This window comes from Helobdella robusta (assembly GCF_000326865.2).
Source record: "Helobdella robusta unplaced genomic scaffold HELROscaffold_34, whole genome shotgun sequence".
NCBI lineage: Eukaryota > Metazoa > Annelida > Clitellata > Rhynchobdellida > Glossiphoniidae > Helobdella > Helobdella robusta.
In genome coordinates, this window is record NW_008704659.1 from 1,768,700 (window position 1) to 1,795,780 (window position 27,081).

General features: G+C 33.5%; 2 protein-coding genes across 2 annotated transcripts; both read left to right on the forward strand.

Annotated features, from left to right (window-relative positions):
* Positions 1-8,379: 8,379 nt before the first annotated feature.
* On the forward strand, positions 8,380-12,920 carry HELRODRAFT_175686 (hypothetical protein; the record flags this gene model as incomplete). Its single annotated transcript, XM_009023088.1, has 2 exons — positions 8,380-8,393; positions 10,460-12,920. The coding sequence occupies 2 exons, from the start codon at positions 8,380-8,382 to the stop codon at positions 12,918-12,920; spliced, it is 2,475 nt and encodes an 824-aa protein (XP_009021336.1).
* Positions 12,921-13,612: 692 nt separating this feature from the next.
* HELRODRAFT_175687 (hypothetical protein) lies at positions 13,613-25,432 on the forward strand (the record flags this gene model as incomplete). The annotated part of the gene is made up of 12 exons (XM_009023089.1): positions 13,613-13,731; positions 14,584-14,680; positions 14,961-15,067; positions 18,893-18,965; positions 19,297-19,737; positions 19,940-20,033; positions 20,459-20,614; positions 20,896-20,983; positions 21,152-21,272; positions 21,638-21,794; positions 21,972-22,132; positions 22,400-25,432. The coding sequence occupies 12 exons, from the start codon at positions 13,613-13,615 to the stop codon at positions 25,430-25,432; spliced, it is 4,647 nt and encodes a 1,548-aa protein (XP_009021337.1).
* Between the last annotated feature and the right edge of the window lie 1,649 nt (positions 25,433-27,081).

Consider the following 27,081-nt stretch of genomic DNA (forward strand, 5'->3'; position numbering starts at 1 on the left):
TTGTTTGGTTGGTTGGTTGGTTGGTTGGCTGGCTGGTTGGTTGGTTGGTTGGTTGGCTGGCTGGTTGGTTGGTTGGTATGGTGTTATTAGTTCTCTTGCTCCATGACTTGGTGTAAATGAACATGCACTTGGCGAATGTATTTGAACTTGCATGTAAAAAAATATTCCTGACATTAGGCGTTACATAAACATGTATAAAATATGTATGCATAATATATATAGCTAGCTTGTGTATGTATTTATTGGTTGGTAGCACATGATTGATGGCTAAATGATTGATTGAACGATTGGTTGATTGATAGATTGATTTATCATGCTTCTTTATAATAATGTTTAGTTGTATGTATTATTTATACAGTGCATGTATGCGTATATAACATGTATACATTTTATAATGTGGATGTGCATTTTGGGTGGCCAGACTCGATCATGAATGATGGTTGTTAAGTTTATGTGGTAAAAATGTCAATGGCAGTGTACATGGAAACATTTCTTCATCAATGAATGTTCGGTAAAATCTTCTTCAGTGAGCCTTTGAATTATAAGAAAATATCCTATAAAAATTCAAATGGCTGGTTGACAGATCGGTTGTGTAATATTTTTTAATTCAGTAAAAATACAAGTATGCTATTTTTAAAAAAGGTATGCTATCTTTAAAAATTTTTAATTAAGTAAAAATACAATTTTTTAGTTTTTTACTTCAGTAAAAATACAAGTATGCTATCCTTATAAAAGGTGATATCAATTTAGAAATTTTTATGGGAAGGATGAGAAAGAGAGAGAGAGAAGAGAGAGAGAGAGAGAGAGAGAGAGAGAGAGAGAGAGAGAGAGAGTTGTGTTAATCTCCAACAACAACAACGGCCATGTATTTATTATATTGTAGCATTGTAGCATATTATTAGCATCCCTATTTGCAAATGTGCGATGTATTCTTTCTATGTAGGCACACTACGGTGAACTGGACGAAGTTGAAATGCGCTTGTTAGTTTGCTTCAGTTTCTTCATCTCTGCCTTTCTGCTTGCATGCCTGCGTATTTATACATCTGTTTGGTTGTCTCTGTTATGACTGCAGAAAAAAAAGTTGATAGGTAGAATTAGTGTTGTAAGATATTTATCGTGGCAATACTTATTGAGTTGGATAAGTGATACGTAGCTGTTTCAACGTTAATGTTAGCACCTTATAAAATCATTTGTCATTACTTTAATCATCATTACCATTAGTTTGGTGCTATCACTGTTGATGATATGGCAATGACGATTTTTATTCTCTCTTCATTATTTTTTCTACTTTGTAACAATTTATAATTTTTCAAGAGATGGTTTTCTATATGTTCAGAATTAAATGGTTGATATATTGTTAGTCTTAGTTTTAGATTATAATGAATATGTTTTTAGTAATTTTTAACTAAGTAAGCTCGTGGTTGTTGGAGATAATAAAAAACATACATTTACACACACACATGCACGCACACTCACACACACCACGGGAACGTATGTACACATTCTGATACAGATAGATGCTTATATTATCGGCTGGAGTGAGAGCTATTCGTGATCTCAGTGATGATGATGATGATGATGGTGGTGGGGGTGGTGGTGGTGGTGGTGATAGAGTAGTGCCACAACATTAATAAATATAATGACTAAGATTGGTTTTTTTGTCTATCTGATCATTTTAATTATTTATCATCGCGGTCATCATCATCAGGTGCGTCATCATCATTATTATTATTATTATTACGATCATCATCATCACTACCATCATCGCCACCATAGTCATCCTCTATCTTCTATATGTTATAATTGGTATTTTTATTGCGGAAATTTTACAGCTCTGTTTTTGATTGTTTATTATCTCTAACTGTTTGTATTAATAATTTATTGGTGTTATTTTTATTTGCAATTATTCTTATTATTAATATTTTATTGTTGTAATTATTATTATTATTATTATTATTATTATTATTATTGCTATTGGTGTTGTTTCTCTAAATATTGTTGATGTTGTGCTATTGTTGTATATGTATTTAATTACATTCAATAAAATTTCTCTTACACATTTTATATCATGGTTTAAAAATATGGATCATATTTCCATTTATCTGTTTAATTGATCAATTAGCATTTAGTTTGCTCGTTGTCATTATTATAATTTATTTATTTATTTATTTTAATAAATTCTTTTTGAGCGTCTGTATTAGTAAATAATTTTTTATCAATTTATTTTTGACAGGCTTTAGCTGAAGATGATAGATCATTATCCTCCACATTGTCATCAAAAACATCATCTAAAATCTCATCGTCATCATCGTCCGCATCATCCTCATCAGCTTCCAAAACATCATCACAGCATCCTAATAGCATCAATACATCAACAACGATATCATCAACAACAACAACAACTACTGCTACTGCAACAGCAACAACTCCTAATATTGCTATGAATACTTCTACAATTGATTTCAGTGCAAGAAATTCTGGAGGTTGGAAATTTTTCTTTTTTTTTTTGCTTTCTAAATTTGTTTTTATTCCCTTTCTTTATGGTGTTCTTTTTGTTATGTTTTGAGAAGTTTGTTGCAGATGTGATGTGTTGTTTTTACTATGGTTACAAGGTTGAAGGTTATTTATTTATTTATTGTTTGTTTGTTTGTGGTGCCACTGTTGTTTTTATTTCAGTTGTCATTATGGCAAATATATACGTCGCTGTATTGTTTTGTATCTCTTCCTCCTTCTTGCTGATGATGATGATGTCATTCTGTGCAAAGAACATTTTAGTATTGTTTGTTCTCCAATCCTCTTATTTTTTTCTTTAATGTTTATTTATTTTCGTTTTCTTTTTTGCAAATAGAACTTTAAAGAAATATTTTCAAACTCTCTTGTCAAATCAACAAGTAATATAAAAATTCAAAAGTTAATGTATTCAACTAAAACACACATTGGTTCCTGCACGTACACACGCACAGGCACGTACACACACACACACATAAACACACACACACACGGGCACGCACACACACACACCATGCAAAAATAATACATGTATTTTTGTTAAGTGCATTTTCCTTTAACATTTCTACAGCTATTCATCAGTACTAAGTACTAAACATGCAAGTACACTTTTTTATATATCTATATGGTGATGATATCATACCTATCCTTTCATCCATTAACTGTATTATATCAAGTAACAATATTATTTAACATGCAAACAAATATCTTGCCACATTTTCTTGTTAGCCAGTTGAATGGATGAATAAGATGAGTGAGTGAATGAATAGATGGTTGGATGAATGGATGGATAAATAAACAAACAGATTCAATGTTTGTTTTAATTTATCTCTCCTTGCTTTGTTTCAGCTTGGTGTATGTATATGTACGTGTGTGTGTGTGTGTGTGTGTGTGTGTGTGTGTGTGTGTGTCTGCGTGCGTGTGTGTGAGTTGTGTGTGAGTTGTGTGTCTGCGTGCGTGTGTGTGAGTGTGTGTATCAGTGAACTGAAATGATCAATTGCAAAATGTGAGTATTAAAAATCCTGTTATATTTGTTTGTTAAGATGTTTCTAGTTTTTGTTCAAGGTGAGATTAGATTGTAGAGTTTGTTTATATTGATGTTATGTTGTAGTTATTGTTATACATCTATCTATCATTTTTATTTGCTGATCGAAAGATGGAAAGGAGAATGAATGAAAATCAAACAAGGGATTATATGATGATCGGGTTGTCTTCATTTTTGCTGCCTTCATGTTTTTAAATAACACAATTTTTGTAGTGAGGAAATGATTTATATATATATATATATATATATATATATATATATATATATATATATATATACACATTTTTTCTAAACGTTAATTAAGCAGCAACAGACCACCACTGTTGAGTGATTTGTTAACGTCAAGTTTCATAACATACTAATTTTTAATTAATTTTAAATGCTGAAAAATCTGCCTAAACTTAATTTTGAAATATCTTCAGGACAAAAAAAAAGGTTTAAAAAAATTACAAAAAAATGCAATAATTCCTCAAGTTGTTATGCCTGAAGTGCTATCCCACTTGTGTAATTATCTTTTCTCTTCTTTGTCCTTATTTTCTACTCACCTCAGTTAATTAGATAATTTGCATGCATAACTTTTGCTTGCTCCGTGGAATTTAAGGTGATTTACAAAAAGCAGAATATCATCAAATTGTATATTGCAATTGGAAAAAGAAGAGAGAGAGAGAGAAAGAGAGTGAGAGAGAGAGAGAGAGAGGCATTGCTAAGTGACTTGAGCAAGTATAAATCAGTGAGTTTGTTTGTTTACACATTCTCTTCTACTCATTTCCTTTCTTAGACCTATTCATATATGATTGCTGTTTTTCTTCTCAGCTCTTTTTTGAAACATTCTATACACACACACACACACACACACACATACACACACACACATTCACGCATGTTTCTGACTTTGTTTATTTTTCTGTTTTCTTCTTTGTTAACATCGAAATCAATGTATGTACTGGTACTCATGTACTTATTAACATATATTTATTTTCGTATGTGTATATTTTAATTGTAAATGTATATGTGTATGTATATATGTACTTAACATCAATAGATATGTGTGTTTATACTTAGCAGTATATGTATTTCCAATTCTGTTTTAGTTCACACGAAGAACACACATTATACTAATGCAAATATACTTAGCTCTGCACCACACACTCACTCGCTGGAATATGTTTAAGTGTTAATTTTCCCAATATTTATGCCCGCATTCATTCATGTGGATATATTCTAACATGTGTGCATCAATACTCTGTGCTTGCGTGTATGCGTCTGTAAGTGTGCGTGTACTTTCGCGTGCGTGCGTGTTTATGGTATGGAACCGTTTATCTAGTAATATATTATTTGTTGGTCCACATACTCAACTAAATATTGGTATTAAGTTGTTTTGTTGTTTGTGTATTTGCGATGTATGAGTATATATACTCTTCGATATTGGTAAAAGTATTTTTCTCTTCTTTTCATACTATTCTGTGCCCTATGGTTTAGTTGTATGTATGGTATTGTTAGTAGGGTATATACATACACGTGTGGGTATCATTTAGCATTCCGTGGTATCGTTTTTACGCATGCATACATACATATACATACATGTGTACACTGTACATACACACTAGTTAGTTTGTGTTATGTTGTATTATATGTCTGTACTTATGTCCATTTCTATGCAAGTGCATATAATGTGCATGTGATTAGAAAGTATACTGCCTGTTTGTTTGTTTGTTTGTTTGTTTGTTTGCTTGTTTTGTATGTTTTTTTGTTTGTTTTTGTTTAGTATATATCACATGTATTATCATGATCATTATACATCGTTATCATCATTATTATAACTATATTATGGTTGGTTATCATCACAAGTATCCATAAGGTATATTTATTTATCATCACCATCCTTAAATTTTGTTCAATTTTCACTTTTATCCCATTATTAAACCAGCATTGCTCTAACATTATCATCCTGACCAATTACTATTTCATTATTTTTATGCTATAGTTGTCATCATCATTTTATCATCATCATTATTATTCATCATCATTATTATATTCATCCTCATAATCATCATCATCAACAACAACATCATCATGGTTGCCATAGCTATTGGTTTTGGGTCTATTTTTTTCATGAGAAAGAACTAAGGACTGTTCAATTGATTGACTATTTATGTATGCATTTGTGTATGTAGTGTGTGTTTGTGTGTGTGTGTGTGTGTGTGTGTGTGTGTGTGTGTGTGTGTGTGTGTGTGTGTGTTGGTGTGTGTGTTGGTGTATACGTGGGTTTGTGAGCGTACCTATAATATGCTATTAGTCGTAATAATTTTTTTTTTCAAATATTTATAAATAATTTTTGAACAATAAAAGTTATTTAAAATAGTAATTTTCATATTTTTATATTACTGCTGCACAGGCGATGCAAACACGCACACGCTCGCACGCACACGCACACACCTATACTACAACTAAAAGGTCACAACAACAAAACAAACTCACTGCTTTTATGCATTATTATTTATTTCTACTCACGTTTTTGTTTTTGTTGTTGAAGAGAATGGTGATGTTGAAGAGGATGATGATGATGAAGAAGAAGAAGATAGTGATGATTATGATGATAGTAATGATCATTTTCAATTTGCATTGCATATACTTTTTACAGTATTTCATTTAGCTTCTACCAGCTACTACTTCAACCAATACTACTACTTCTTCTTTGTAGGTACCTTGTATTCAATATAAATCTTTACTACTACTATAACTAATACTATTATCAGCGTTGTTATTAATACTGCGACTGCTACTATTGTATCGCTACTACTAATACTGCTTGTATTAATACTGCTAGCTATAATACTGCTTGTATTAATACTGCTAGCTATAATACTGCTTGTATTAATACTGCTAGCTATAATACTGCTTGTATTAATACTGCTAGTTATAATACTGCTTGTAATACTACTGCTAGTTATAATGCTGCTTGTCACTATTACCGTTATTGTTACTATTTTTCCTACTACTACTAAACTACTAATATTGATATTTACTACTACCACTTCTACTATCTCGCTACTACTACTACTGAAGGTTAACAAGACTTCTTCTGCTGTTTAGTGCCTGGTCTGAAACTACTACTATCACAGCCGCCAATATTGATCTTATCTTTCTATTGCTGGTCATTTTTATTGTCTGAATGACTAATAGTTTCTTGCTAATTTTCTGCTGGATTCACTTCAAAATTCACTTACTTCACTCATTAAGTCATTTTCATTTTAACTTTGTTGTTGCCATGCTTAATGTTAGGATGATGTTAAATTAGACTATTAGGATGATGATGATGATGATGATAACGATGACGACGACGACGATAATGATGACAGGACATTGCTGGCGAGGATGATGAACATGTTAATGACAGTTGACTTAAAACAAGATGGTGACACGTTTATTTTCTTATCAATATTTTTTAGCCCATCTCCATTTGAATGCATACATGTATTTATATCATTTGTTTGAAAATGTAATACTATAACGTTGCACGTTAATTAACAGGTGTTGGTAACAGTGAGTACGGAACGACATCCTCTACAACGACTTCATCTGCGTCAGTTGAATCTTCCTTAACATCAAAATCACCAACAACAACAACAACAACAGCAGCAGCAACAACCATGGCTTCTTCAAGTTTAAAGAGGAAATCTAATATTTTTGAGTTGGTGTTATTTTTATGTAACTATTCACATGCTCATCTCCAAGCTATTTTAGCATTTTCTCTTTTTATTTCTTGGGGTAAGTTAGAAATTGTTAACAGCATTTGGTTAACAATTAGCACTGAAAGGGTTAATGTTAACAAAACTAAACAGAAACACAAAAACTGCCATCATTATTTTATTATGCTAAATAAAACAGCTTTTAAAAAGTGTACTTGCATGGTGCTTATGTGTGCATGTGTGTGTGGGAAAGAAAGAAAGTAATAAAAATGAGGGGAGGAAGAGAGGGGAAGAGAAAGGAGGAGGGTGAAAATGAAAACGAAGAGTTACTACTGAGTTACAGAAAAAATATAGAGGAATAAGTATAAATAATACATAATTCACTTTCATTTGTGCAAACTGCAAGTAACTAGTTAATAATATTAAGTGAGAATATTTTGTGCTTAAATAAATGGGAGTATCTAGAACATGAACCTGCTATGTGCACGCGTATGTGTGTGCTATTGTTAATTTATGCTTTTTTGTGTAAGTTTTTGTATGTCTATTCTTATGTATGTTTGTATATCTGTGTGTTTGTCTGAATCCTCACCTTTCTCAGTTAACTAGGCATACGAGTGAATCTAATTTGAATTTTATAATGAGCGTTTGAATTAATTAACTTTTTGCTCTCTTTTTTTACTCTTCATATCAGCCAACAGAGCATTTAACTTTATATTATGTCTGTTGTAGGTCAGTGCTCCTCAAACTTTTTGGTTCCGTGGACTGGCAACGAATTGTACTGTACACTGACTTTGTAGACCACCATATAAATATGAGCTTGCTTACCTACTACTACTACCAATAATAGTGATTTTCTCACTTGCATTGCTGCCCAAGCTATGAATTTTCTTTTCAAGTTTCAAAATTAAGCACTATTGAGAAGCACTGTTTGTAGGTTGTTAATTATGTACAGGTTTTGTGCGTGTCTTTTTGTGCATGCGTATATCAGTAATACACATATATCGTTTGAATTATTCATTCATGTCTGTTTGTATATATGTAATAAACTATTAATGCGTGTCTCTGCGTGTGCGTGTGTGTGTGTGTGTATTTTTTTGTTGCAGCTGTTAAATTAGTTAGTATGTATACACATGCGTGATGTGCATAGTGCGGTATGTATGATATTGCGCATATTATTTGAGCTGTAAGCTAGCTATCAAGTATTTTTTTTCTTTAGTTAAGTATTTTTATAGCTCTCCTGATTGTGTAAATATTTAATATATCATAACGAGAGAATTTTGTTGTAAACAATGATGATGGTGATGACGATGATGGTGGTGATGGCGACGAGGGTGATGGTTGAGATAATAGTAATAACAATAACAACAACAACAATAATAAAAATAATAATAGTGTCAGTACTGATGATGATAATCGTAAAACTAATAGTTGAAATTCTTTACAATGCTACCAAAAAATCAACATAAATGGCAAATGAACATGATATTTAACCACTATATTAAATGTCATTTAGCTAAGCTTGGCACACCAACAGATGCGTTGTTTTTCTTAAATTGTTATACAACGCCAGTATTAAAAACACTCTTAAATATATTAAAATTAAACTCAACGACACTGACTATGTACGTAAACTTATAACTTAATAATATGTATATGATGCAAGTTTGCCTCTCTTACTGTTATGATTACTTTACTGCAATAAATAACTCAGTCACATATGCTAGATGTGATGGTGTGTATGTGATGGCTTATTTATTTATATTTGTATCAAAACTTTACACCTTTACCAAAAACTGGTAATTAATTATGCGAGCATCTCTATCATATTATATTCTAATAAACAAGTGAGTAATAGAAACTTTTTCTTAAATCACTCAACTTAATGATAGAATTGCTACCAAATACTAATAAAATACAGTTCATAAAACAAGATAAAGTGACTTAATTGATTGAATTAATGAGCAATTAAAAGATGGTTGATAAAAAAGATTTAATTAACAGTACATATAAAAATAAGAGCTGTTTGTTTATCTATTCCTGTTAAATTACAAATTCTCAACTGGCAATACAAGAATGTTGTATTTGATTGATCTCATAATGAGATCAATCAAATCAGCAGTAATGCTAGATAAACTCTAATCGCTGTAGATTGATAAATAGTGTAAATTTTATGCATTAATAAATTTGTCGGTTACATTACTATAACTTTTCAGCCATAAATTTTTTATTACATAACTTGAACAGCGTGTGTTTTTATTGTTATTGTATAGCTGATATAAAGTCTAAGCACAGTAAAGTCTAAAGGTAAACATGACTGGCTGTTTTATTGTGCTCTGATGAAAATGCTAATGCTGAGCGATAAAGATATGTCAAATGCTGAAAGGATTATGATGATTGATACTGTAAATTAATTGTCTTCTGTACAATAGAAGTTGAAATTTATTACGGATTAATTGCTATAGATTAGATTTGCTTTTTCATTCCTTAGGTTTGAAGTTTTCACTTTTAATGTGTTTTTTTTTCTTTCTCTCTACGTGTTTATTTATTTACTTTCAATACTAATTACTTCAATTGTAAAAATGTGTAGGGGATTATGAAGCATGTATAGTATATACTCCTGTGAGAGAGAGGGAGAGAGAGAAAAAAGAGAGAGATAGTTTGCGAGTATGTATCTGTGCGTGTGAGTTTTTGGTAAATGTGTTACCATTTTCATAATCAAACTTTTTTAATTTTATGAACATTCGCTTCATAGCTCAATTTCCACTGCTGCAAGTTAATTATTCTGAATTGCAATTCTTATTGCCTGTTCTATTTTATACTTTTCTTAATGTATTCAACTCTCAATTCACATTGTATGGTTGGTTGGTATAGTCTGAATCAAATGTTTCTCCTGTTTAATTAAGATTTCAAAATGAGTTGTCTAAATGTTATTGTGTGTTCTTGCTTTTCAGTACAATAGGAAGAAAAAGTGTGTAAAAGTTTGGGTGTTTGTATGCTCTGTGTGTGTGTGTGTGTGTGTGTGGTGTGTGGTGCGTAAACTTATTTAGCACAAGTATATTTAGGTATTTTCTTGTAAGTTTTAACTACTAGATTTATTTTTAATCACTTCAAAAGTAACTACTGTTTATTGACATCTAATGATTAAAAAGTTGTTAAGCAGTAAAATATTTGAATTTTTTTTAATAGATTTAAAATTTATTCACTCAAGTTCAATCAGCTCTCCTTTGAAGTACTCAAAACTTGCTGACGACATAAAGCTGATAACATCCATGGAGCACAATAGCAACATCAACATTAACAAGTCGTTGAATATTGTCAACAAGTTGAATAACAACAACAACTGCAGCAACCACAATCGTGGAATAGCCCTACAGAATTATCTCTTTCTTGAAAATTTAAAAACTGCTTGTGAATCTGCAACTGCTCATGTTCATACAGGTTCCAGGGTCATATCACACAATAACAATAATAACGTTGACAATGTCCACAAAGACGTCACCGCATCTGCGTTGTCGACGACATGCCCGTCAACTACAACAACTCCATCTGTGCTACCAGCCACAACATCAATGCCACAGAGAAACGACTGCCACGGCACTTCGCTACCGCAGACAGGTTTTCCTACAACCTTAACATCATCAAAACCAGCAGATGCAACACTAGCAACTCATTCACAACACTACCACCAACAACAACAACTTTCAAGCTCAACATCAGCAACCGACCTACATTTAAGAGGTCTGGTTGATGGTTTGACACGTTTCTTTACGCCATCAAACAAGCGCTCCTCCAGAGTGTCTAGGAACGCCATACAGCAGCAGCAACAACAACAACATTCTCAACAACCACCATTGCCAAGTATGAACAGTAGCACAACTGCAGCTTTTAAAACATCTACCAAAAGAAGAAGACAAAATAATTGCAGCTTAGAGAAGAGCATATCTGAAATTAAGATGAACATGTTGAGTGACAAGTTAACAGCAATCAAGAATGAACCTGATGATGAGCTGTACAATTCACTGCTGTCAACATCAGTTGCCACTACCTTATCATGCCAGTCACCATCATCTACAACTTCCTCGTCAGCGCTGTCACTCTCACCATTATCACCATTGTCACCATCATCATCAACATTTTTTTTATCGTCATCTTCCGTTGTCCCCTCTATCACAACATTAGCATCATATTCATCATTGTCAGCATCTTCAAGCACTTCGACAATGATGCTGGTTTCACTGCCTTCATCACCTTCGATTATGACTGCAGCAACGGCAGGTACAGCCTCATTCGTTACCACATCTACCAACGGCACAACTACTACAACAGCCACAACATCTGCTCAAGATTTAAATTATCCATCACTTAATTTCATTATCTCATCATCGCTACCTACTCAAACGACAGCCACAAAGACGAAGTCATCTACCAGACGAATCTCATCGTCATCGTTGACCACTTCCGGCACGACGACCACCCACACTCGCAAACCACAGCGAGAACAGCTTATTGATGGACTTTCTCATTTTTTTACCGCTCAAGGCAAACGCCGAAGTCGCAACTACGGTAGCAGCAACTGTGGCTTGCACAGCAACTACAACTTATACAAAGACTACGTATACAATTCATCAGACGAGACAACGTGCACATCTAGATCAAGGTCTAACTCTAGCAATAGGTCAGCCGATACAGCCCTCCGTGTCAGGACTTCAGTCGCAAACAATTGTTCGTCACTCAGAAAACGGATGCTGCAATCGCCCTGTTCTGATCACGAAGTTGGTTCTGTAGCCCCGACCTTGTCAACGATCACCGAGATCTCTCCTATCAAGTTACAACAGCCATCTTCTTCCTCTTCCGCTCATCTGCCACATTTGATGAATTCCGTCTTGTTATTAAATTCGTTGAAACGGTCATTATCGTCAGCTGTACCATCATCTTTGCCCTTATCATTAGTCACTTCCATAAAACCTGTGACATCACCGTCATCATCGTTCTCTTTTCCACCTTCATTATCACCTTCATTGGTTTACTCATCGACTGATAAAGCAAATAATGCACCAACAAACTCTAAGCTTTGTGGTAATAATCCTGCTCTTTTGTCATCGTCTCCATCGTTATTACCTTCAAATACGTCATTTACGGCATCGTCGTCGTCATCATCATCGTCTGTCTTGCGAGTTCCACAGGCCATCAGCAGGTTGAGATCAACAAGATGGATGAGTAACACTCGTAAACGACCACCTACCTTGCAACTATCAATCAGTGATAGTGAGAAGGAGGAAGGGAATGATGGTTGCAATTCCACTAAGAGCAAAAATTATAACCACAGTAAAGTTATTAAAAAGACAGCAAATCATTTCATCTGCAATGAGAGAGTAAACGTTAATAGGACATTAGATTGTAACAATAACATTAGCAATAGCTGTAAAAATATTATAAACAGTAATAGTCTTATATCAGTTGTCTCCACTAATAATAACAGTGATGATGGTAGTAGTACATCAAGAAGCAAAGATGAGACACACATACTACTATCTTCATCATCATCATCATCAACAACAACGTCCCAGTGCCACAGAAATCGCAAGCTGCAACAACATTCAACAGCCAGTCATGAAAAGAGGAACAAACCAAGCCCATGTGTTGTGACCAGTAAAATTCTTCAACTTACACCTGGTTAGAGTTTGTTAGCTTGTTTGCCTGTTTTTTGGACAATCTGTTTGTCTGTGTTCTTCATTTTTTTTGTATTTTTTCATTTTATATCATGCTCTAATTTTTGCTTTAGTATGTTTTCTCAGTGTTGTGCTACATCTGTCAGCATAGTTAAATTTAATTTGCAATTTGATTTGATTGATTTTATATTTAAACAACTGCCAGATTGGTAAAAAATTTCTGATTTCATTTTCTGAAATATCATACTGAAAGTGATGTATAACATATACACATATGAAACATTTAAATTATGATAGCAAAAGAGGGCTGCCAAATGAAATCACTTTTCAGAAGCAGTTGCTGTCATGCAGTTTCTTTTACGTTTAATTACTCAATTGCTACACTCTATTTCTCTACCTGTTTCAAGCACTTGTTCACATATTTGTATGTACACACACTCCAACGTGTATATAGAGCTGTTCATGTCTATGGGCGACATAAGTGCACATAGCAAATTTGTTTTTATTTAATGTCAAATGTCGCATGTAAAATAGTGAGATTTTTACCTCTTTTTTCATTTGATAAATTTTTGCCTTGTTTAACAATATTGCAATTGCTAGAGAAGTGTGTGTGTATGTGTGCGCTTATGTGTGTGTGTGTGTTTGTGAGATGTGTTTGCGCGTGCGTGCGTGCGTGTGTGTATGTGTAGTTGTGTTCAAGCATGTTATTGAAGGCTAGTTTTGGAGTGAAGGATGCTTACTACTTCATTGTTGAATGGTATGCCTCTGATCTTGATTTATTGTGGTTAATGATGAAGATGAGGAGGAGGAGGAGGAGGAAGTAAGCAGGAATAGGATGATGATGATGATGGTGAAAAAAATGATGCTAATGATTATTGCTATTCTGATAGTGATGGTGATCATTATTAACCTTCTTTCTTTCATCATTGTTTCTTAGGTCAATCATTGATGGCTTTAATGATGTTCAAGCATATTCATTCCACTAGGCATTCATAATAAAAATAATGATGTGATAATATGATCTATATGTTTTCAATGATAAAATCTTTCAAATTTATTTTTAATTGTTAACATCTGTGAAGATGGTGCTATTGCTTTTTTTATGTAAAGGAAAATAATTTTTCTAGCGTGCTTTATGAGGTTTAATTTTTATTTCATTCTTTGATGATAATTTTAATACCTTTTTTGTTTATTATATCATTTGTCTGGGTTTCATTATTGATTTGAAATTATTTTCTTTCCTCTATTGATGATTATGAGGATTTGTTATTCAGCTTAATTGGCAATTAATAGAGCATTTTTATTACTATTGTTATCTATACATTTTTTTAGTTCGTTCGTTCATTCATTCATTCATTCATTCATTTATCCAGCAGTTCGTCTATTCGTCCAGAAATCTGTCTATTCATATCTTTATTTATCTATCAATTAATTAATTCATTCATTCATTCATTCATTCATTCATTCATTCACCTATCAATCGATCATTTCATTTATCAATCAATTTATCCATTCATCCGTCCGTCCATCCAACTATTCATCCATCCATCCTTTATTCAATTGCAGCTCATTATGAATGGATGTCTATATCAGCTGGTAGGACAACCATCAACAACAACAACATAACAGATAATCACATCAACAACAACAACAATAATAATAACAATAATAGCAATAATAATAGTAATAATAGCAACAAAATAGCCATAATTAAGCCTTCTAATGATGATGTATCCATGTTTAAAAAGGCTAAGGAACTATGCAAAAAAGTATTTTATGATTGTGATAATGATGATGATGATGATGAAGATGACAATTATGATAATGATGAGGATGATGATGAGGGTGATGGCGATTATGTTACATTACAATGAGAATGATTTACAAACATTTGCTAGTTAGAATAATAATTAAGTGATAACTTATTGTAAGGTGTGTTACACTGTACTCTGACTATTTTATTAGCATATTAATTTATAAATAATAATTATTATAATATATTTTATTATTATTAGCTCTAATAATTATGATTATTCTGTAAATCTATAGAAACAGTTGAGCATCTTAGAGCAGGACAACAGATTATCTTCCATTGTGTTTGGGGATTTCCATCTGGATGTCACCTACTTATCCAATTATCCTGTCGAATATTCAAGGTTTTTAGAAAATACTAATTTACTCTTTGTTACTAATATTATTTATTAATAATAATGTTTATTCTGTAGTATATTATTTATTTTTATTTGTGATAGGTAGTATTCACTTTTTAGGCTGATGTTTCATAATAAGTCGTGTTTTAAATATTGTAGAAACATGTTATTTGTTTTTTGAAATAAAGCTGGATAATGAATGAATGAAGGAATAAATGATCGAATGAATGAATGAAGAAATGAACGAACGAACGAGTGAATGAATGAATGAATTGAACGAATGAAATTTTATTATGATGTCGAAAGATGTTTTTTGTTACATCTGTTTTCAGATAAACCTAATCTTTTTTTCTCATTTTTGAGGGTTAATTAATTAATTTGCTTACATTATCTGTCATTGAATATCTCTCTCTCTCTCTCTCTCTCTCTCTCTCTCTCTCTCTCTCTCTCTCTCTCTCGCTTGTTTACAATTGCACTTTTTAATGACTTTTTTAATTAAGGTTTTCTGCAACTTGTGTTTGTATGCAAATATACAGATATATTTCTTCCCTTTAACTCCATTTAAACTGCATATTCATGTTTATGTTTTTATAAATGCGCGTGTATATTTGTATATAATATATCATAATGTTTGTTCTTTGTGTTTTTAAAATTTTGGTCTTTGTATCTTGTAGCATTAAAAACTGTTAAGAACAGATGAAATACAATGATACCATGCGTGGAATGTGTTTCCTGATGCTAAGTTTTAATCATTATAGTGTCCAAAAAACGTCATCAAGTTCACATAACTAGCGTGATAAAGTGATTAAGATATAAACTGATACAGAATATCTTTTTCCATCTTATTGCTTCTCTAAGCAATATATGCATGCATATTTATAGCCTGTTTATGAGTTATTTTTATTAGGATATCTTGTTTGTTTATACACTAGCAGATATATTCATGGAACACTTGTATACTTTTTTGCATACAGTGCGTGTTCACATACATACTCGCACATACGTTCACACACTTATACGTGCCAATACGCATATTATCAAAAATACACACACACCGCACACACATCACACACATCACACACACACACACAAATACAAACAAACATATTTTTGCATATACACACACAAATTCACACATAGATACAAATGGTGCTAACAAAACGTTAGCAGGTTTATGGCGTATTTTTTATATCCATATGTTCATTGCGGTATTATGGTTTTTGTGGAACAATACAAGTGGAGATGATAATGGTGATGACGACGAGTTTTCATGATAATGATTGAGATAATTGTTTCTATCTGTCATCTTTAAATTGTTACTATTTGTTACTTCGGTGATTGTAAGAATTTATTATATTGATGATGACGATGACGACGACGACGATGATGATGACGATGATGATGATTTTTCAAATGGCCTTGTTTCCCTAAAAAAATTCTTTTACTACAAAAACTACTTCCTACAAACGAAAGTGAAGATAGTATGGAAAGCTTTAAACACTAGAAGAAATGAACTTTTCAACTGTTGTAATGAATGAGTATGATGAGGATGACAGGGTATGATGATGCTCACCATGTTGATGACATGATGTTATCATGATGATGTTATGATATGGTAATGTAGTGAAGAGATGTGCCGCCGTATGTTGATGTTATAATGTGATATGATGTTTGTTTTATTAAATGCATGCAAAAATTAAACATACTAAAACATACTTCTTTTTATTTTGTTGTTTTGCATCTTATTGCATTTTTATGTTTAGGCTTTAGTTGATTGATTGATTGATCGGTTGATCGATTGATTGATTGATTGATTGATTGATTGATTGATTGATTGATTGATTGATTGATTGATTGATTGATTGATTGATTGATTGATTGATTGATTGATTGATTGATTGATTGATTGATTGATTGATTGATTGATTGATTGATTGATTGATTGATGTATTTTATAAACTTTCAACTTACAAAGAAAAGTAAATGATGATGATGATCATAATAATGATGATGATATCGATAATGATGATGCTGATGATGATGATAATGATGACTGACTTTGATGCTAGATAAACAGTAATAACAACAGCAGCAAGAGTAATAATAATGTCAGAGAAGAGTTATTTTTCCAAATTGTTCGGAGGCATAATTTATGATGTATCTGCCCTACTAGTTGAAATGCTACTGCTGCTGTTATTACTGCTGCAGCTACTACTGTTGCTGCTACTACTACTTCTGCCGCTAGTACTACTACTACTACAGATAATACTAATGTTACTACCACTACTGTTACTGCTATTGTTGCTGTGCTGTTAACTTACGGGTGCTATTACTGATATCATTACATTTGCTACTACAACTACTTCTAATAGTAATATTACTCTTACCTCTATCGCTACTATTACTGTTGAAAGTAACGTAACAGCAACTAATAGAAAGTTAAGACTTTTTCAGCTGCAAGTATCATCATGAAATTTATTTATTGCTATTTCCCTAGCTCAGGCACTAAACATTTTAGCGTAAACTATTAAAGCAATGTATTTATGCGTTTTGTATTTGTACCTATGTGTGTGTGTGTTTGTTTGTGTGTGTGTGTATATGCGTATGTGGTGTGTGTGGTGTGTGTGTGTGTGTGTGTGTGTGTGTGTGTAATGTTCATGCGAGTGTTTGTGTATTTTTTTGTATAAGCAGGTGTGGCATCAGTTTATGTATTTATTTTATCACATGTTAAAAATCATGCCTAAGATTCTTCGGTGTAGTATGGTACGCTCATGCTTCCAAAATATTACTAACTAATTGCAACAGCCGCGTTATGCCCGAGTTCAAACTCTCGAAACAAAAGAATTTAAAAATCACACTTTGACAACATTTTAAAACTTCTCTATAAAAATAAACAGCGGAATGTTTAAATGTGCATTTAATATAAACTAGATAAAGAACTAAATAACCTTAACAATGGTATATAACTAAATGTGCCCAATGAAACACTTTTCGTTGGGCACGCAGAGGCACGCACGCACACACGCACGCGCACTGTATGCATACACTTGTACGTGAATCCCCTGTAAGGCCCATATTTGCAGGCATCATCATTCTAATTACCTGTTGATGTGAATTTTATTATTATTCCTCCAGTTATTTCTGTTATTGCTATTGTTTTAGTATTACCAATTAGGTTGCTGTTCTTTATTTGTTATTTTCATTATTATTGTTGTGGATGTTTTTATTATTCAACCTGTTGTTGGTTTTTTTTTGCTATTTTTTGTTGTTCTATTTGCTCCAGTTATAATGATTAGGATTGTTGTTTTTGTTGTTGTCATTATTATTTTTCATTGCTGGTTTTGTTTTTATTATTTTTTTTATTGCTGTTGTTGCTCTGTGCTTGCGTGCCTTTTATTGCTAACTACTTCAATTATAAGCATGGATGCAGTGAGTCTGGAATGACGACGATGATTATTATGATGATGATTAGTATGGTGATGATGATGATTAGTATGATGATGATGATTAGTATAATGATGATGATTAGAAGAAAGATGGGGAAGGTTAAGATGATATTGGAAATTGTTAAGATGATGACCATTAGGATGATGATGGTGATGATGATTTATATCAGATAGACGGAATGTGAATATTAGAATTTAAAAAAAAAATTACTGTGTAAATTACTGCAATAAAAATGTAGTAAAAACTTTTATTGTATTATTACTTTTGTCATTTTCCCCAATATCGTCATTAACTTCATTAATTATTAATAATAAATGTTTAATATTAATATTAATTATATTACTGAAAATTTTATTTATCGTAAATTTTTTTTCCTTTTAACAGCCTTCCTGTACTATTTGTGTGTGAGTTCTGTCTAAAGTATTTCAAGAGTGAAGATTTATTAGAAGCACATAAGGTTAGTTACTTACTTACTTACTTACTTACTTACTTACTAGCTAACTACTAGCTTTCTAACTCTTGCCAAGTGCCTCCTTTGTTCTCAGCTACTAAATTTTCATACTTACAAATGGATCTATTTATTTCTGTTTTTTACTCATCCATTTTAATATTCAGTTTCTTAAAATCTCTCTTTCTCTCTCTCTCTTTCTCTCTCTCTCTCTCCCTCTCTCCTTTGACTGAAGTTTTTTTTCTTTATACGTATATTGTCATGGTGATTCGTTACGAATGTATCATATTTTATTGTTTAATTAAACAAGCATTGAACAAACAAATCCTCATCAAATCAGACATCAAACGCCGTTAGCCCGGAGATGATTTCCTGTCATCACCAGCAGCCAGAGCAGCCCAGCAATCCACACCATCCTCAATGTCCACCTGGAAATGAAATCTACAGAACTACCAATAACAGATACTCCGTCTACGAGGTCGATCCGTGCGTCACTGCATTGTATACTGAGAATTTACTCTCATTTTCTAGGTGCTTTGTTGAGCCAGAGTTACAAATGCTTTTTACATCTTCATCTTACCTCTATTACATTCTCACCGTCAATGAGTACGTTCGCTGCGGTACTACTACTAATTCTACTGCTAATGGTGGTTGTAGTGGCTGTAGTAACGTTGTTGTTGTTGAAGATCCTTGTAAATGTTGTTGTGGTTCCTCTTTCTCTTCCTCTCCTTCGAAACTGGGTTGTAGGAAGATATCGAGATTTGTCGGATATTTTGTCAGGGTTAGTGTTATTTTCATTAGTCTTGTTTCTGTATTGTTACAACAATAATTTTTATAATAATAATAATAATAATGATGATGATGATGATGATGATGATGGTGATAACATAATAATACTGACATATTAATAATTGTTATAGTCATAAGAGTAACTTTTAAAGGTTATAAGAATGGTAGAACAGTACTAACGTTTCGTATAACAGGACAAGAGACAGGTAAAAGGCCCAAGTCTCATATTCATATTCATCAGTCCTCCATACAGAAGGAAAGGATATGCTACCATGCTTATCAATCTCAGTACGTCTTCTTGCTGTTTTGGTGCTGTTGTTGTTTCTTTATGTTTGTTTGTGTGTGTGTGTGTTGTGTGTGTGTGTGTTGTGTGTGTGTTGTGTGTGTGTGTGTGTGTTGTGTGTGTGTGTGTGTGTGTGTGTGTGTGTGTGTGTGTGTGTGTGTGTGTGTGTGTGTGTGTGGTGTGTTGTTTCGTTAAGTTGGTTCTTTGTTTATTTAGAACTATACATGTTGGACTTTAAGTTAATTTTATCACTTTAATAATTGTTGTTTTTATGTGTTTTGTTCACGAGCAATCACTGTTTTGATATTTAATAAAGATTTTATGAATAAATAACTACACTGAACTTAGTTCAATCATTATGATATCATATCTCTATCATTATGATATCATATCTATATCATTATGATATCATATCTATAACGCTGAACAGGCTACAAGTTATGCAAACTGTTAGGCACACCTGGAACTCTTAAAAGGACCTTTTCAGCACCCGTCCTCTCGGCATTTCAGAGGTACTGGTCTTGGGCTGTACTCAACTATTTTCAAATGCACTCATACGACAGCAAAAAACCCGTTGCTGTTAAAGGTATGCAAGTAGTGATGATGATGATGGTGGTTTTGGTGGTAATAATAGTGATGATGACAACGAATAAGGGTTATTGTAATATCATATCTATATCATTATGATATCATATCTGGTATAAGATGGCAAATTAGACAATGACAATTATATTAGAGAAGTTATATCTAGATTAAAATTTTTCGTCCATAAACTTATTTCAGTATATGAATAAAATATTCACTAATTTCAAAACGACGTTAAAACTTTGAATTGAATAATACTTATTCACACACCCCACCCGATAGAGATAAGTTCATCCCTCGGCATTGCATGTACAAATGTGGTCTCCACCCTGCTAAAGCTTGGTATTATACCCACTAAAATAAAGAGCAGGTACGTTTCCATTTCTGTGTATGTAGTCGCATGTGTGTGTGCGTGCGTGCGTGCGTTGCGTTGTGTGTGTGTGTGTTTTTACTATAGTGTGTATTTTTTACTATGGTGTGTATTTTTTATGATATATTTACACGTGTTTACTTGAATATTTTCATAATTTGCTTTCAGGAGTACGTTCATACCCAACGTCAAATCCATAGATATAAATAGAAGAGAGATGATGAGGAGTGGGAAGAAGATGAGAGGCATTGTGTTGAGGAATATTGACGTCAAACAGTCCTTACTCATGGTTCGTTCTTATTTGATTGCTTGGTTAATTAATTGGTGGTCGATTGATTTGACTGGCCGGTTGGTTGGTTGGTTGGTTGGTTGGTTGGTCGGTCGGTCGGTCGGTCGGTCGGTCGGTCGGTCGGTTGGTTGGTAGGTTGGTTGGTTGGTTGGTAGGTTGGTTGGTTAGTTGGTTTATTAATGATTGATTGATTGATTGATTAATTGATTGATTGATTGATTGATTGATTGATTGATTGATTGATTGATTGATTGATTGATTGATTGATTGATTGATTGATTGATTGATCGATCGATCCATCAGTGATCAAAGTGATCAAACGAATGATTCAATTAGATAGCTTTTATCATCACAACAATCCACAGAGAGATAAAGTGACTCCAGAGGCTATTGAGACATGTTGCACGCTCGGCGGCCTAGCTGATGAAGATGATGGTGACGATGGCCATGATGATATAGTGAATCACGATGATGTCGTTAACAGTGCTTGCCATCATAAAAGTATTGCATCTGACTTTAAAAGTTTGTTTCAATTTGTTTTTGTTTCTTGTTTCTTTGTAAGAAAAATTTCAAATTAATGCTAGATAATGATGGGACCATGATATGATAATAATGACATTAATGACGATGATGACGTCATCGGTGACGGTGATTGTCACGATGTTTATTCAAATTACTTGAAAATTAACCTCACCACAGCCGCTACAACTGTCGCAGCAGCAACAAGTTGTACATTAGCCAAAAATACAACTACGGCAACAAATGTTACAATAACAACACGATCAACAACACATTCAACAACAACGCATTCAACTACAATGCTTCATGCATCTGAAAATAAGGCTGTCTCTCATCATAAGGTATGTAGTAAGGTTTTTTTGGCTAATTTTCTGACACGCTCATTGTCATAACCTTATAAAAAAGATCATTGTTTTGTTTCTGTTGACGTGTTTGTCTACCAAATAAATGTACTGCTATTTATTTAAATTTAAAAGTTGTCTCCATAGCTCCAAATCTGAAAATTTTAATTTTGTAAGGGTAATAGTTGAAAAATTTGTTTAAAAATATAATTGAAGATGAATTAATTAAATTAACGTCGTGAAATAATTTTAAAAAATTCTGATTAGATGGAGTGCAGTGACGTTAATGATAGCAAGAACGCTGGTTTCCATGATAACAACAACACGCCCCACCATCACGTAGCAGCTCTTAATTCAAACAACAACAACATCATCAACAACAACAATAATGATAATTGTACTATAAGTGATAGTTCTGCAAACAACATTCAGAGTAAAATAAATAATAGCAACAATGACCCTGGTAACGACGACGACGATGTGAATGGTAAATGGGACGTGAAAAATATTAAAGTTGATTTCACGAGCCAACAACATAACGTTAACTTTACCGACAGTGGACATCAAATAGTCTGTAGTAGTGACGAGCGTATCAATAATAATAATAATAATAATAATAATAATAATAATCTGAAAGTAGAAAAGCAGGACGTCAAACAATGTATCGTCGTCACTACCAACCCTTCGTCGTCGTCGTCGTTGTTATCACCACCATTACCTACTGCTGCTACCACAGCTACTGCTTCTACTTCCACATCCCCCAGCGTCATTTCGTCATCGTCAACTGCCTCGGTCACGTACAACAATAATACGGCGGTCATACCGACTGTACCGACGATTAAAAAAGAGTGTCGGTCGGTCGAGGTACAGACCGACGCCTACGACAGCGAATACAGTTCGGACGAATCCGAGGACGACGACGATTCCGATGACGACGATCTCAGCGATAGTTCGACCCGACAGAAATTAGAAGAAACTGCTGACAAATTAATTCCGCCACCGACGACAAATATCGAAAAGCCAGTAACTGCCAATGCTGGAGTTAAAGAAAAGGCTTATTTTGACAGTGTCACTACTGAAAAACCTCATTACTTTGTTGCCAGTGTCGTCAGTGCAGATTGCAGTAACAACAGCAATAACAACAACAATATCAGCAACAACAATAATAATAACACCAACAACAATATTAATAATAATAACAGCAAGAGTAATAGTAATAACAATAACCATAATAATATTGATAACGAGAATAATATTAACAACAACAACGATAGTAGCAACAACAACAATGCTGCCGATGATGACGAAGACAACGAAATGACAGATTTCTGCGAGCAGTTGGAGGGGTTGAATGAGAGTAATGTGCTGGCCTACGATGACATGCCAATAATCATGGACTACGACATGAACAGCAACTGCAAGGATGCTACGGAAGCTGATAATCAAGAGGATGATGATGATGACGACGACGAGGAGGAAGATGACAACGATGATGACGTCATCGCAGGCGGTGGTCGTTATGATAACAATGTCAATCTTATTGGAGGTAATGATAGTAGTGTTAATAGGGTTGTAAATAGAGATAATAAGATAACAGTTGAAAATGAGATGTCCAGGGAACAAGAGACTTATCTTCATCATCAACATCAGCAGCAGCAACAGTATATGAATCAACAATATCAATCATACAACAACAACAATCATCCTCAACATCATCATCAACAACAGCAACAACATCTTAACAACACGCAATCTCCGTTAGTGCCAGACTTGAACAACTACAGCAACCAACTGCCATCTCCGGCCAATTCCAATGGCATGCAATCACCTGTTAACCAACCTCTCTCAAATAATCCATCTATCGCTAATCCAAAAACACCTTGTGAACAACAGCAGCAACACAGACACCACCAACAACAACAACATCAACAGCAGCAAATAGACTACCAACTCCAACAACAACAAATGCTGAATAAAGTATCAAATGTCAATTCGTATCTCTCATCCAACGATCACAACAACAACATGTCATCGTCATCAAGTCCGAACACGCAGTCTGCCAATGCATACTACCTCCATAATAATAACAACAACAGCAACAATAACAACAGTCAGTTGTTACTCAATCAAAGCAGTCCAGTTGGTTTGAATTGCAACCACTACAACATGCCTACACCATCTCCAACAAATAGCAGCTCGAGAAGCTTCGGCATGGCTTCACCAAACACATCCAACTTTCCGACACCTCAACAACAACAACAGCCTCAACAGCAGCAACAATTGTTCGATCGTGGTTGTCCCAGTGCTCCAGTTTTAACGTATAGTCGTTTGGCGTGTCCTCACTCTAGCTCAGACGGTCAGTTTCCTTGGGCGTCCATATACCAGCAACATTCTACTCCAACCGAGTACTCATTCATTCGCATACCTGAGCAAGATTTTATGCAGTGCAACCTCACTCCAATGATGAATCAACAGCCATCTTCTCTTGATTCAATGCCACAATCCAGCCTCGTTGCTTTCAACCAACAATCTACCGTCATGACTAATGGCGGTAGTAATAATAATAATAATAACAATAATAATAATAATAATAATAACACAAATAATAACAGTAATAATAATAATAAGATGCAGTCTCCATCTGGAACAGCTGTAGCCAATGTTTCAACCCCTATGCATAATGCTGTAACGAATGCACTGCAGCAGCAACAACATCAGCAACAACAGTCGAGTCAACAACAGCACTCGAATCAACAACATCAACAGCAGCAGCAACAACAACAACACACAACAACAAAACAAACAAGACGATGCAACAGCAAAAACGTCAAAAATCAATCAAACACAACAAACAACAACAGCAGCAACAATCACCAAAACAGCAACTCATCATCTTCATCGTCATCAGCCCGCAGCCAGTCAGTAGCACCAAACGTCATGATCCAACCGCGGACAAACCTCATCACTAACTACAACGTCCTCAACATGAACGTGCCTCCAGATTATCGAAACCATCCTCATCATCATCATCCTCATCATCATTCTCAGCATTCTCATCATCACCCACAACCCATCACGGCCTACCCTAGCTCACCTTACATAACGGCCTCCAATGCATTCATCAACCAGCAGAACAAGACACCCCACCTGAACATCTACCCACATCAAACGGCCCTCGGTTTCGCCACCCATCAACAACCTCAATATCAAAATGGGGTCTACACGGCCTACAATTATATCAGCGGTGCACTCACGCAGCAGTCATTCAGTATCAACGTTAATAATATCATGAAACAGTGATGGTGATGGTGGTGGTAAAATTGATGGTATAAACTATGATCCTATTTCGCCTGATAATTAATGATTTGAGAGCAAATGTGATGAGATGATGATGGAGATTAGGGGGCTGTTGTTGTTTTAACGAAGATGGTAGCGATGATCATCTTGAAAGTTGGCTGATATAAGGACCGTGAAGATGCAGTGACAGCCTTAATGATGTAACTTTTCATAACGACAATGATACTGATGACTTTTGAAAGGGCTAAAGGAATTTGTTTAAGAAATTTATTCACTAAATTATACAGTAGCATAATTACGTTATATCGAAAATTAAACCATTGTATGTATATATATATATATTTTTATGGTCTATTACCAACGTATATATATATATATATATATATATATATATATATATATATATATATATATATATATGTATGTATGTATGTACATTGAAATGTACTCGTTTGTTGGATAGTTAGTACTGAGTTTGACGCTACTTTAAGCGCTTTAATTTATCTTTATTTTAACCATCGTTATTCATTCTCGTCACGTCGTCTCATCATCTGAATTTCATCTTTTTGAACGTTGATAATATTCCCCTGGAAGCTGATTGCTTTTCCCCCGTTGCATTCTTCATCGTTGTAATGATGGTGGTGATGATAATTGTAATAATCATAGCCAATGATGCAGTAGGTAATATTAATGGATGCATTTCACTGATGATTTTCTATATAAACTGTAGTTATAAACGATGATTGACATCATGATGTTTTAGTGTGTGATCGATGTAGCTAAGCTAGCTACTCACATTTTATTTATTTCACAGTCTTATTTAATTATAAGGATGATGACGAAGATGACGTCAGTGGCGATTATGAAGGTGATGATAGCATTAGTATATTTAATTAAATCCAATGATATGTTTGAGCTGTTATCAATGCTTTTGACATATCTAAAATACATTGATGGTGTGTGAGTATTTATATATGTTTGTGTGTGTGTGTGTATGTTTCTTTGTATGTGTGTGAACTGGTATAGACTAATCATGTATATGTATGTGTATCAATATATACAATTATTTGTATGTATGTATGTATATACGTATATTTATTTGCTTGTACGTATGTATGTGACAACATGGAGTGTATATATCTGTATTTTTTAACACTAGGCGGTTATTGTTTTTGTTTTGCCTCTGCGTCTGCGTGTGAATTTTTTTGAGATACAAAATTGTTCTATTTTGTTTTGTAATTTATTTATTTCACTAACTTCCTAACACTTCATGCGAAATTTTATTTATTTTCCTGAATTTTAATTAATAATTAAAATTAATTGGATTGAAAATTTGAAATAAATGATTTCCATTTGAATTAATTGCTGGCATTGTCTTCGCCCCTAGTCTACTTCAATTGAGTTATTTTTCTTCATCAACTTTTTTAAATTAATAAATTAATTTAATTCGTTTAAATTTATTTTAAATTCTTCTGTTTTTTTATTTATGCTATTTATTTATTTCGTTCATTTTTAATTAATTAATCTCGAAATTTTTCTTGTCTCATTCATTATGCACTATGTAAAACAAAATTTTTGATGTGGCCAATTTGAAGGTGGCCATGATACAACTATTGAGATTATTTATTTTGCTCCACTCTAGTTTATTTTCT